Raw genomic sequence first — 12,956 nt, forward strand, 5'->3', positions numbered from 1 at the left:
TTTATTTGATGAGTTTTGTCCTTGGTTTGTATTCTGTACCAAATAGGGCTCAGGTTTTCCCTCTATAAAGAAGGAAGAAATTCCTTCTTCCCTTGGGAAGCTACTGAGCAGAAAGCTTCCTTCAGTCAAGTCTAGGAAGTGAAACAGTCACAGGAAGGATGTGACAATCTGTAATTTATATCCACTTCAGTCAGGAGCCAGCAGTGACCAATCAGTCTTGGAGGGCTATACCTCCTCCTTGGGACAAGTGGGAATCTATGCCAAATATGTTGCAACTCAGATGCTCACTAAAGCCAAGGCTGGAAATAATGACCTGCTGCACAGGCCCATTCCAAAAGGAAAAAAAAAAAAAAAGAAAAAAAAAGAATAATTCCTATTTCTTTCTATCCTCTATCCTCAGACTGTGATCATTTTGTTATTGTTTCAGAATTGTGCTTTTAAGTCTAGTAAAATCTTCGCTTTGCATTTTTAAAGCCTTTCAATTTCTCGTGGGAACTCATTGTAGGAAGCTTACGAACCTCTACTTCTAAGCTCTTGATAACTGGAATCCTGTCACAACAGTTCTCTTTAGAAGACCCTACGTCAGGACCCTGATAAATCATTTATTTTGACACTGTGGTGATGAGAGTTCTGCACTCTGATCAGTGTCTTTCCTCAGATTACAAGTCTCAGTGAAGTTTTGCCTAGCCATGCATCTCAGCCATGAAACTGAAAATGAGAATTCCGCTGTTGGATACTCTCAACCTGCACAACTGCTTTTCTGAGAGTAACTGTAGGAAGTTTCCTATTGAGTAAATACACACGATACTGAATTGTCTTAAATCAATATTGTTGTCCTCTGGCAAAACTCCAGATTTAGAAAAGTGAGGAGACACTGGTCTGTACCTGCAAGGACAGTTAGGAAATTAAACCCCCTTGAAGTTAGCAGCAGTCTGTACTCCTCTGAAGTGGTATGGTATTCCTCTTCCCCATTAGGTCTTGCACAGCTGAGACATAGTCTGCAGCAGGGTTCCAGTCACGTAAACTGTCCTTGTGCTGTCTGGAGTGATGGCCTAAAGTCTCCGCTTGCCTTCATTCTTGTGAACTTTTTGATAGAACCATAAAGAATGGCCTTGCATCTCTGTCTTTTGCAACGTAGGCATGCTCAGTGGGGAATAGACTGCTGAATACCTCTGCAGATTTGGACTATACTGTTTATTTTGTGGTTACCAGGTCTTAAAATGTATGGTTTGTTCAAACTGTTTTCCCATATTACATTTGCAATACTTAGGTAAAATAATAAAAACTGAAATAGTTGTGTGGTGAATTGGCCCCAGTTAGTCTGGGATTTTATCCTTGGAAGTGTGCAAACAACACATTGGTGGTAATGCTTTTAAAAATTCCTGTGTAACAGATCCTTGTGACTGAAGGGGAAAGAAATGTAGACATACCAGGCAATGAGATCAGTTCAAGTTCAGTTTTATTTCTGATTTCAGTCACTATTTGCAGTGAAAGCTACCTACACCAGTGCATCCAGGGGAGATCTATGCAGCAGGCTTAATACACAGTTCAATAGAAATATCATAGTTGTCAGTACAACACATTGTTCCCATCTGTGTCAGTAACATTTGGGTTCAGCTGAGCTTTTCAGTACTTCTGGAAGGATGGTTCATTCCATATGTTTTTTAGTGACCCATAGGATGTGCTTGTATGTTGTGTTGCTCATTAGTTCATTAGTTAACTTTAGTATATTGGCTATTCAGTAAATAGTATTGTGAAAATCAGTTTCTGAAGGAAAGATTTGCTTTTTTCTTTTTGAGATCTTAGTTGAGAAGATTTCAGGCCATTAAACATTTCTTGTAGGAGGATTTTAATCTCGATCTATAATAACAAAGGAAGTATTGCATAATCAGTGTTTTGTACTGTAGCTGTGAAAATATTACAAGAAAGTATTTTAGTGATTCAAATATTTTCATATAAACATAGATGTCTGTTCAGAAATTAGTTCTTATTAGTGTGAGCCAGTATGGCCTATTTGGAATTTTCTTTGTTGTTAACCAAAGCCAAATGTTTGTAGAAAGCAAGATGGAGATTGTTACAGTTCTAAATGCCTGAGAATTGTATAAGCTGAGATACAGATTTTTTTTTTTTTCTTTCCTGAAGTTGATTTATGACATTCTGCTTATATATTGCCTGTTTCCACTATCTTGTGGAAAGTATTAAACACTTATGGTAATTCTGATATTTGGTGTCTCTTGATAATACCAAGTGCTAAACAACCTTCAGCTTCCTCTGATGTCACCAAACAATTCAGGATACAGATACGCCTTAACTCTTCGTTGATTTCTTTTTTTTTTTTTTTTAGATGTAGTCATTAGTAATAAGGCCATAAAAGAAGGGAAATGTCTCATGAGCAGAACTGTGTCTGATTCTGACTTTCCATGTATTCTAGCCAAATTGGCAGATGTGCCAGAAGGAGCAGCTTTTATCTGTTGTCATTTTTATACCTTAAATACTCCTTCTTTTTAAAGAAAGATATCTTCATATGCATTTTGCCCCATTCATTTTAAACTCTAATTTCTAGTCTGTCATCATTGCAAGACTGTTTTGTTGGGAAACAATTGAATTGCATTTTATCATCACAGATTTATTGGAGAAAGACCAGATGAAAGGTTTTTTTTTAAAACTTCTTTCATGTGGTATTTTGTGTTTGATCTGGAGGAGGCAACACATCTTTTTAAGGTCCGAGAGAACAGAACCAGAAGTGAGAAAGAACTTTGAAGTTGAATATGAGCATTGTTAAAGACCTATGCCAAACATGTTTTGATGTCTAGTATCTTGCAATGATACTTAAGCATGTTTTTATAGATGGGGAAGAATACATGGGATTCACAAGGCTTGTAAGAAGATGCACATTTTTAAATAAAAAATAAGTAGATGTTCGTTTATACTTTTTTTTTATTCAGCCACTCTTAAAACTCCAAAATTCTAGTCTATTGCTTCTATTTCATGCCTTACAGACTATGATGCAATGGCAAATAATAAAATGGGTATACTAATCTGTTTGGGAATGCTAGATCATAAAGACAGGAATGTGCAAACTCTGTGTTTCCAAAATAGGAAATAATTGCACAATTTTCCTTGTATATATCTTTACATAAATCTTACAATTGCTTGTACTCACCAAGTTCTGCAATTGTGTTGTCATTAAGAAGTGGAGGGTACACTTTTGAAAGTATAGAACTTACCAGACAGGCTAATATCTCATACCCATCACATTTCATTCTAAATAAAATGTGATATTAAGTTCTACTATAGAAGACTGAAATATATGAGTTTTGTGATGTTACATATGTAGAAATCATGGTTATACATATGGAGGTCAGTGTTTCATTCTATATCCTAGGTTTGCTTTAGAATTATTATTGAACAGGACAGATTTCATTTATTAAATGGAATGCAATTAGAAGGTAAAAGAAAAATTTTAAAAAGATGCTAGTCATTATTATATTTGGATACATAGCCAATCATTTTTCTTGTCTTCTTTTTTTCTCATATTACATAGCAAATTTCTCTGAATAGAAGGTGTATCACCCACATATATAAAACATTTTTTAATACAGACAGATAGGTGTGGATTTATATGTACAGAAATTTACAAACACACAAACACAGGTGTATAAAATATGATTGTAGGATAAGTATATATTTGTACAGCAATTCTGAATACTTGGTAGTATGTTGTAGAACCCTTGGGTAAGTTTTTATGGATTTGATTTATTGGCTGACCAAGATGATTCATTATTTGTATGATTTTATGCTGCTGGGTGGTCATAATTTACAATTCTGGACCTAGTTAGCTATGTGGGTTCCTGTAGTTTTCTGTATCAACATCTCTAATTATTGTTTAAAGAAATAAATGAAGTAGACTTGCTTGAATGAGCAATTTATTCATGGGGAGTAAAATATAATCAGGCAGGCGGATCATAGAAAATAGCTTTCAGTAAGTCTGTGTAAATCACTGTGTTATCATATATTCTGTTAACATGTATGTAAGTAACTCCATACATATTACATACAACCAGAGATCATCTGTGAATTGCTGATTGCAGTCTTTTTTTCCCAACAGTAGTCAGTACTATTTTCATATCCTCTACTTGCAGGACCCTAGTAAATTGATAGGCAGAGAACAGAATGAAATCTTGAGGGGACATTAAAAGTCAAAAAGTGACATGACATCATTTCTGTATAAATAAAATATCATACTTGCTTCCATGTGTTCAAAATTGAACTTAAGGCTTTGGCAGTTAGCAAAGCAATTCTTTTCCCAAAGTATGCAACATCTACAAGAATAAGTGTAATAGAGTTCACTGTTACCTTTGTAGTTAGTATACAAAAGCTTTTCTGGAAGTTTTCTCTGTAATGTTACACTGCCTGTTACTTTTTCAAACCATTACTACTTTGAAGTCTAGTGGATGTGTTCTGAGGCAGGGGCACAAATATGAAAAGAAGACTTGAAGCACTCAAACTGAAATTCATGGTTAACTGTGAAGTGTCCACACACAAAGCTCTGATGTGTTATGATTTCAGATACTACCTCCAAATGTGATTCATCTGCTTACTGCTCTTAATAGCAGATGCGATATAGCTACAAAAATGCACATGAATGTATCCCATTGTGTACTTTGTTAGATAAGGCCATTGGTCTATAATCCGTAAGTATTTGTAGGACCTTCTATTGAGAGAAAAAGTGGCAAACATTGCACGTACAGAACATAATTTTGTCATAGCTACAGATTTGATTTGCAATGTCTTGTTAATAAATAGAAGGTCTTGATCAATCTTACTTGGATGATGGGCAATTAATGGTTAGAACTCAATGGAAAACCTGGGCAGTGGACCAGCAGAGGAAGTACAATTTCTTCTAGCCATCTGTGAATGCTTAATTATAGATATGGGTAATTCTACATGCACATCTGATACATTTTATCATCATTTTATCATTATGGCATAATTTACCATATTTTTATTCATAGGTTGTCTTTATTATTGCTAAAGTTCTTAACCTCTCTTTTGCTTTAAAAGAAAAAAAAAAAAACTAAAGGTAAAAAAATAAAACAACAGAAAAATCTAAATGCATTAAAAATTTCTATATTGGAACCACAGTTACTTTCCATAGGCATGCCATATGTTTGAAAATCTGCCTCAAAGACCAAGAGACTAGAAAGAGAATGTTCATAGGTTTATGCAAGACGTGAGAGAATGTTTCCTCTAAATCCTTATGTAAATCTCAAATAACTTGGATGAAAATCAGCTTTTAGTAATTTTTAATTGTTCAAATGTTTCTGCTTTAAAGCTTTTTTTTCCATCTGTCCTTTGAAGAGGACTTGTGATGATTCCTACAAGAAATTCATAGAATAGCTCTTGCTAGTGTTTAAAATTTGTGCAAAATGCACAGTTGTGTCAAGTTGTAAAGGCTTTGGAGAGGATTTTCTTAAATGCCACATTCACAGAGGAGCACAAGTACTGCTGATTGTCAGTAGGACATAAGCTCTTAAGACTTGTATGAAAATCACAGCTTCCAGTTTATATGGATTTGAAATCATCAGTGGGTTCAGTAAATTCTTGTGCAAATACATTTATTTGTTAAATCCAGCATGTTCGGTATTGATGTTTTAATTTCTGCACATATATCTGAACATATAGGTATTCCTAACTGAATATGGAAATAGTTCTGGAATTGTTTTTTAAAACCCTTTGTATATATTAATTGAAAGTAAGTAGTATTCTGTGATTTAGGGATAGGTAAAACGAGAATAAATATAGATAGGTTATTAGCTATAAGTAATGCTCTCCCTTCATGCTTACTGTTTCAGGAGGTTAACAATCTAAAAGTTTCAAGTTTTTAAAATATGTGCACTTGCAGGTTACTTTTTATTATTGTTATTATTCATATTTGAAATCCTCATTGAAATTACAGCATTACTAGATTGTGGTTTATAAAGGATGCATCTTTTATGTTCTCAAACAATGAATGCCAAAGGCAAAAGAATGAAATTTGTATGCAGTGCTATCTGTGTTACATGTGCATGTTCATTTATCTCAATAACTGACTGTCATCTTTGTGTGTGTACATCTTACAATGATAATAAGAGACCAACACTGCTCAAGATGTCACATTTTCAAGGATAGATTTCTAGCTGCAGGCAACTTGAGCAAAATACCTCATGGAGAGAGTGCGCATATATAGAACACTCTCTTCTTGTCACTGACCATGTTAGATCCTTTTATGTAGTTTTCCCCTTGGCTTTTATTTATTGTTTTCCTCCATATGTGCCTTGAACTTCAGTATTTTTCAAGTTAATAAATACTGTTAAATCGTTCATTCCTCTTAAGTTATTTTCTATTATCCTTGATTTGTCCTAGATCAGAGGCGGAAAGCTTATGATCACATATACAAGAAAGAATGATGCTGGCAAGTATGTTTGTGTTGGAACAAACATGGTTGGAGAACGTGAAAGTGAAGTTGCAGAGCTCACTGTTTTAGGTAAGAACTCTCCTTTAAGACTGTGTTAATGAAAATACCCACAAGTATGAAAATGTCCAACTTTGTTTTTCTTAGGAAGCCTTTAATTAAGAATTTTCAGTGTTTATCGTAGAATTATAGAATCACCAAGTTTTGAAAAGACCTCCAAGATCATCTAGTACAACTGTCCGTCTACAACCAATATTTCCTCACTAAACTATGTCCCTTAGTACCACATCTAAACATTTTTTGAACATCTCCAGAGATGACAACTCAACTACATCCCTGGATGTGCCTGAAATCCTTTTGGAGAATAATTTTTTTCTAATATCCAATGTTGTAAATAAACAAAACTGGCCCCAGTACTGAGCTCTGTGGAGCATCACTTATGACTGACTGTCAAATGGATTTAACTCCAGTTGCAGTAACCCTTTGGGCCTGTCCATCCAGGCAGACTTTTACTCAGCAAACAGTACATCTGTCCGAGCCATGAGTAGCCAGTTTCTCCAGGCAAAAGCTCTGGGAAACTGTATCAAATTTAGCCTTGCTAACTCCAACTAAACTATATCTACAGCATTTCCTTTTTCTACTGAGCGGATCATCTTGTCACAAAACATGTTTGGGCTGGTCAGTCAGGACTTTCTTTCAGGAATCCATGCTTGCTGGGCCTGATCACCTGCTGTCCTGTACATGCCAGGTGATTGCATTCAGAGTGATCTGTTTCATGACCTTCCCTGGCACCAAGCTCAGACTGACAGGCCTGTAGTTCCCCAGAACCACTTTTCTGCCCTTCTTGTAGAATAGTGTTACATTCACCAACTCCAGTCAATTGAGAAAATTGAGACATCCCCAATTAAAATAAAAGGGCTGGTGAAGTATTGAAGGTTTGGTAAGCATTTCCGCCAACTTCTTCAATACCCTTGGGTGGATCCCATCCCTATGGATTTGTAGATGTAGTAGTTACTAATCATTTCCCCTTAGATTATTAAGGTTTCATGCTGCTCTCTGTCTCTGTCTTGCAGTTGAATAGGCTGGATGCCCTGAGAAAACAACTATTTTTACTAATAAAGACTGAGGCAAAGAAGACATTTAGTATCTCAGGCTTTCCTCATCTCTTGTCATTATGTTTCCATTCACATCCAATAAAGGATGGAGATTGTCCTTAGTCCCTCTTTTATTGTTTATGTACTTATAAAAACATTTTTATTTTACAGTCTTTTACTGTAATGGCAAGTTTAATTCTAGCTGGGTTTTGGGACTTCTAATTTCCTCCCTGCATAACCTCATGACGTTTTTGAAGTCTTTCTGAGTTGCCTGCTTCTTCTTCCAAAGGTCATAAACTTTATTATTTTTCTTTAGTTCCAGAAGAAACTCTCTGTTCAGACAGGTTGGTCTTCTTTCCCACAAGTTTTTCTTTCAGCACATGAGAATAGACTGCTCCTGTACCTTCAAGATGTCATTCTTGAAGAATGCTTGGCCTTTGTGGACTCCTTTGTCCTTCAGAACTGCTTCCCAAGGGACCCTGTCAACCTGGTCAAAATCAGCTCCTACAAAAATCCAAAGAAACAGTTCTGCTGACTGCAGAACTTCTTATTCAGGTTTAAGGTCTATCTTGTCAGTCTTACACTGTCATATTTTCACTAATATTTAGAAGTATGATGCGAACAACTTGAAGTCTTGTTCAGAGTTTTTTATGAAGCAGTAACTTCCTTAATAAATTGAGCTTATATGCCATTTTTAAGTTCTTGAGATGGAATATGAAGCAAGATAGTGCGATTACTTTTTAGAAGCTAAAGAAGGCTTCATGTGATCCACCATCTTGTTGCTTTGTTCTTTGTTGTTTTTGTTTTTTTTTAATATACGTTTAATATACCTTTGAAGCACTTAGGGAGGAAATTTATTATTAAATAGCCTTTAAAAACTTCCATGAAAAATCTAAGATTGAAAGAAGGTTGTGTTTATATGAGTAATCTGGGCTCTTAGTCAACAGTATTGGTGAATCAGCCTACTACTAACCAGAGAGTCACTATATGAACTGTTACATGTAATTTATGCTGGAAAATATTACTCTTTCTGAAAACTTATAGAGGACTCATTAGAGAGATCTTTCTTTCAATTTTACTCCATGTGGTTTTCTCTTCAAATATATTTCTGATATTCATCCTAGAAAATCTAGTGAGCATTCCTTTTAAAACAGGACAAGCTTTGACTGTCTTATCAAGTCAGACTTTAGATATGAGTCAAAAAGCATAAGAAACATTCTGACCTCATATATTAATATCTTTCAGCATAAGTCTTCTGTTTATGGTTTTTTGTTATCTGGAAGTTGAAATTTTGCTTTTAGGCCTGCTTTAGATCAGAGGGAGGATTATAAGCCTGTAATATTAGACTGTAATATTAGAAAGTTTCAAAGTGTTCCCTGCTAAGCTTTCCTTGTATTTACCATATAATTGTCTGACAAAGATAGACACTCAAACTAGTATCACTGTAATTCCTTTAACCACTTGAATAACGGCATTATGAATAAGCAGACAAAAGCTCTTGAACTGTTACTCTACTATAGGGAAGTGAACTAAGGAATAGTATGTCCCAGGGTTCAATTCTGTTCACCATTTTTATCAATGATCTGCATACAGAAGTGGAGTGCATTCTCAACAAGTTCACTGATGATTCTAAACTGGGAGGTGCTGTTGACTCCCTGGAGGAATGAGAGGCCTTGCAAAGGGTTTTAAGTAGATTGGAGCCATCAATAATGGCATGAAGTTCTTCAAAGGAAATTCTGAACTTTGGACAGAGTGATGCCTGCCACAGGCACAGTCTGGGCGGTGAATGGATGGAGAGCAGCTCAGCAAAAAGGGATCTGGGGGTGCTGGTGACAGCAGACTCAGCGTGAGCTAGCAGTGTGCCCTGGTAGCCCGGAGTACAAACCACATTTTGGGATTATATTAAAAAAGAGGCAATTCTCTTGTTGTGTTGAGCACTAATATGGCCTCACCTTGAATACTGCATATTGTTCTGGGCTCCACCATATAAAAAGAATGCTAAGGTCCTTGAGAGCATCCACAGGAAGGCAACCAAGCTGATAGCAGGGCTGAAGGCATGTTGTTTGAGGAGAGGCTGAGAACACTTGGACTGGCCAGTCTGGAGAAGAAGAGATTGAGAGGTGACCTCATTGTTTTCTGCAGCTGCCTAAGAAGGGGTTGCAGAGGGAGGTGGCTCTGCACCTTGGAACCGATCATAGAGCATGAGGGAAGGGTACAAAGCTGCTCCAGGGTAGGCTCCTACTGGACACTGGGATACATTTCTTTAATGTAAGGGTGGCTATACACTGGAACAGCTGTCCTAGAGAGGTAGTTGATATCCAGTGCCAGTCAGTGTTCAAGAGGCATTTGCACAACACCCTCATTAGTGTGCATTAACTTTTGGTTAGCCTTGAAGCCCTGTGGAAAATAGGCAGTTGCACTCAAGGGTCTTTGAAGGTCCCTTCCAACTGGACTATTCTATTCTGTTCTCTTCAGTGCAATCCTCAATAAATAAGCTTAGAACGTTCAATATGTTAAAAGAAAATAAAGATTAATATGCAGGAAAGTATAAGGATTGTAGAAATCTTCTGTGCTTCCTCACTTCAAATACATTACTCTGTTATCAATTCCTCTCTCAGGACAGAGCTAAGATATATTCAGAATATGCTGAAATTGCATATTGCTGTTGATCTTGAATCCCAACTTGAGATCACAATCTTGAGATGGGGTTGATAGGACTCTGAAGACGAAGAAACTGTCTTCAGGTACATATTTCACAGAATCACAGAATTGCCAGGGTTGGAAGGGACCTCAAGGATCATGAATCTCCAACCCCCCTGCCACATGCAGGGCCACCAACCTTCCCACCTAATGCTAGACCAGGCTGCCCAGGACCCCATCTAATCTGGTCTTGAACACCTCCAGGGATGGGGCATCCACAACCTCTCTGGGCAGCCTATTCCAGTACCTCACCACTCTCTCTGTAAAGAACTTCCCCCTGACGTCCAACCTAGATCTTCCCTCCCTCAACTTAAAACCATTTCCCCTCGTCCTGCAGTTATCTACCCTTTCAAAGAGTTGATTCCCCTCCTGTTTGTAGGCTCCCTTTAGATACTGAAAGGCTGCAATGAGGTCACCCCACAGCCTTCTTTTCTCCAGGCTGAACAAGCCCAGCTCCTTCAGCCTGTCCTCATAGGGGAGGTGCTCCAGTCCCCTGATCATCTTTGTGGCCCTCCTCTGGACCCTCTCCAACAGCTCCCTGTCTTTTTTGTACTGGGGGCTCCAGACCTGGACACAGTACTCTAGATGGGGCCTCACAAGAGCAGAGTAGAGGGGAACAATCACCTCCCTGTCCCTGATGGCCACCCCTCTTTTGATGGAGCCCAGGATACCATTTGCCTTCCGAGCCGCAGGGGCACACTGCTGGCTCATATTAAGTTTTTCATCTACCAAGACCCCCAGGTCCTTCTCCACAGGGCTGCTCTCAAGGACCGCTCCTTCCAGTCTGAATTTCCTAAGTACATAGAATGAAATTGATCAGGCACACAGAAGGGACTGCAGAATATATTGAAAAAACTTTGTTTGCAACAATAATCATTTGGCCAAGTATGTTCCTACCTCCTTGGTTTTACATTACAGTCAGAATTATGTAAAATAGAACCTTAAAACTCTTTGTGCTATCATATCTTTACATCAGATTTAAGGAGTCGTAGTAAGATAAAATCTGATAGTAGGACAAGTGCTCCTATTATTCTAATCTAATTGTAGTGCTTTAGATATTGTTGCTGTATTATGTCCAAATGAATATATGTATTTTGGGGTTTCTTTTGTTGACCTTCTACAATGCAATCTTGTTTAGGTCTTGTCACATAATCTAGTCTTTATTATCAAGAGTTGTAGATTGAAACAGTACAGAGTTCAGTATGCCTCCAGGTTGTTTTTGGGAGGCTTTTGTTTGTTTGTTCTTGTTTGTTCTTTGTTTTTTGTTAATTGGTTGTGTTTTTTGGTTTTTTTTTTTTTTGTTTGTTTGTTTTTTGTTTTTTTTTTCCCATTGCTCAGCAGTCATATCCTTACCAGATCAGTCCTTTTTATTTTACAAAATTAAGTTAAATATTTTTCCCTTAAGTATTCTTACTGTGATGCTTAATGTGGTACATTCAGATTGCATTTTTATTGTACCTATAAGAAAATAGATGCATGTACGTATGTCTACAAATGTAGGTTTTTTTCTTGTTTTAATTTTTACTTCCTGAATATGAAACAGTGCTTTAATTGACAGCATGAACATCAGATTGCTGTTTTAATATTGTTTGTCTAGCACTATAAAGCAAAACAAAGGTAAGTTTTCTGTGAGGCAGGTATCCTGCTGGTCTGGACATCCTCCAGACTAATGAAAGTTCTTTTATAGGGTTTTGTGTTGTCTTTTCCAATTCAGTCTTTTTAAAACCGTTTATTAAGGCTTTATAATAATGAATTTCTAAATTTTTTGTCTGTATCATCAAAGTGATATTAATGAAGTATAATACTAGTCAAACCTAACACAAGTGTCACTTGCTAAGAATATGAAGCTGTCTTTTTTCCTTCCTGGTTCTTTTGTACTCCTGTTAGAAATATGTAGTGTATTTTTTGAATATTTGCAGTTCCTGCTTATGCCAATGGCTTCAGACTCTTCCAGTTTTAGTGGGCTGTATGCTGTTAATGTATACAAGTCTAAACACATAGCTGTCTTCTCAACTCCCTTAAAGTTTTCACAGCTTTGTAGACAAAAAGTTCATCTGCCTTAATCAGTGGAACATGCAAAACACTCTAATTCTCTTATGGACATCCTGTTGTCATCTGATACTGCCTTTCCAGATGAGTAATTCCTGGAGTGTCCCAGTAATTGTCAAAATGCTTTTCTTTCTTGTGCTTGTGCAAGCCTCACTGTTCCCCGGTATAAAATTCTGTGGATAGCACAGAATCATAAAACTTTAGATCCTATTGTAGGCAGAAAAGTATCTGGATTTCTTTCCTGAAATTTCTAGCTTGTAGAAATTTCAAATTGTTGTTGCCACAACAGCATGGCCTGTGCTGAAATTTCATTTTGTTTCAAGATATGGGAGAAAATTGTGCAAAATGTATATATCTGACTCCAGTGATCCAGAACTGGGGTCATCCTTGTCCTGCCATTTATATCAGGAATAACAGCAATATTTGAGAACCAGAATTATAGAAAAAATGGGTGTTTTTTTTGCTTAGTTTATGTGCACTCATGAAAGAAGAATATCTCTTTCTAAAGTAGCAGTGGAAATGCTTGCACCAAACTCTAGCTGCTGAGGACATGTGCAAGCATCCTCATAGAGATACTGTGCTGGGCATTACTTGGAATCTAGTGAGATACTACTTAGTTTGTGCCCTCTTGTCTGTTTGAAGCTGTGCAGCAGATGAGT

General features: G+C 36.9%; 1 protein-coding gene across 4 annotated transcripts in view; it reads left to right on the forward strand.

The window, feature by feature from the left end:
- The window catches only part of ROBO1 (roundabout guidance receptor 1), a 507,540-nt gene that overhangs the window by 408,692 nt on the left and 85,892 nt on the right, over positions 1–12,956 (forward strand). For all 4 annotated transcript variants that reach the window (XM_090121053.1, XM_090121063.1, XM_090121072.1 and 1 more), the window contains one exon: positions 6,406–6,526. In XM_090121053.1, coding sequence (XP_089977179.1) covers positions 6,406–6,526 — 121 coding nt within the window. The remainder of the gene's footprint in view (positions 1–6,405; positions 6,527–12,956) is intronic.

Source organism: Phasianus colchicus, chromosome 1 (genome assembly GCF_987193195.1).
Source record: "Phasianus colchicus chromosome 1, bPhaCol1.hap1.1, whole genome shotgun sequence".
NCBI lineage: Eukaryota > Metazoa > Chordata > Aves > Galliformes > Phasianidae > Phasianus > Phasianus colchicus.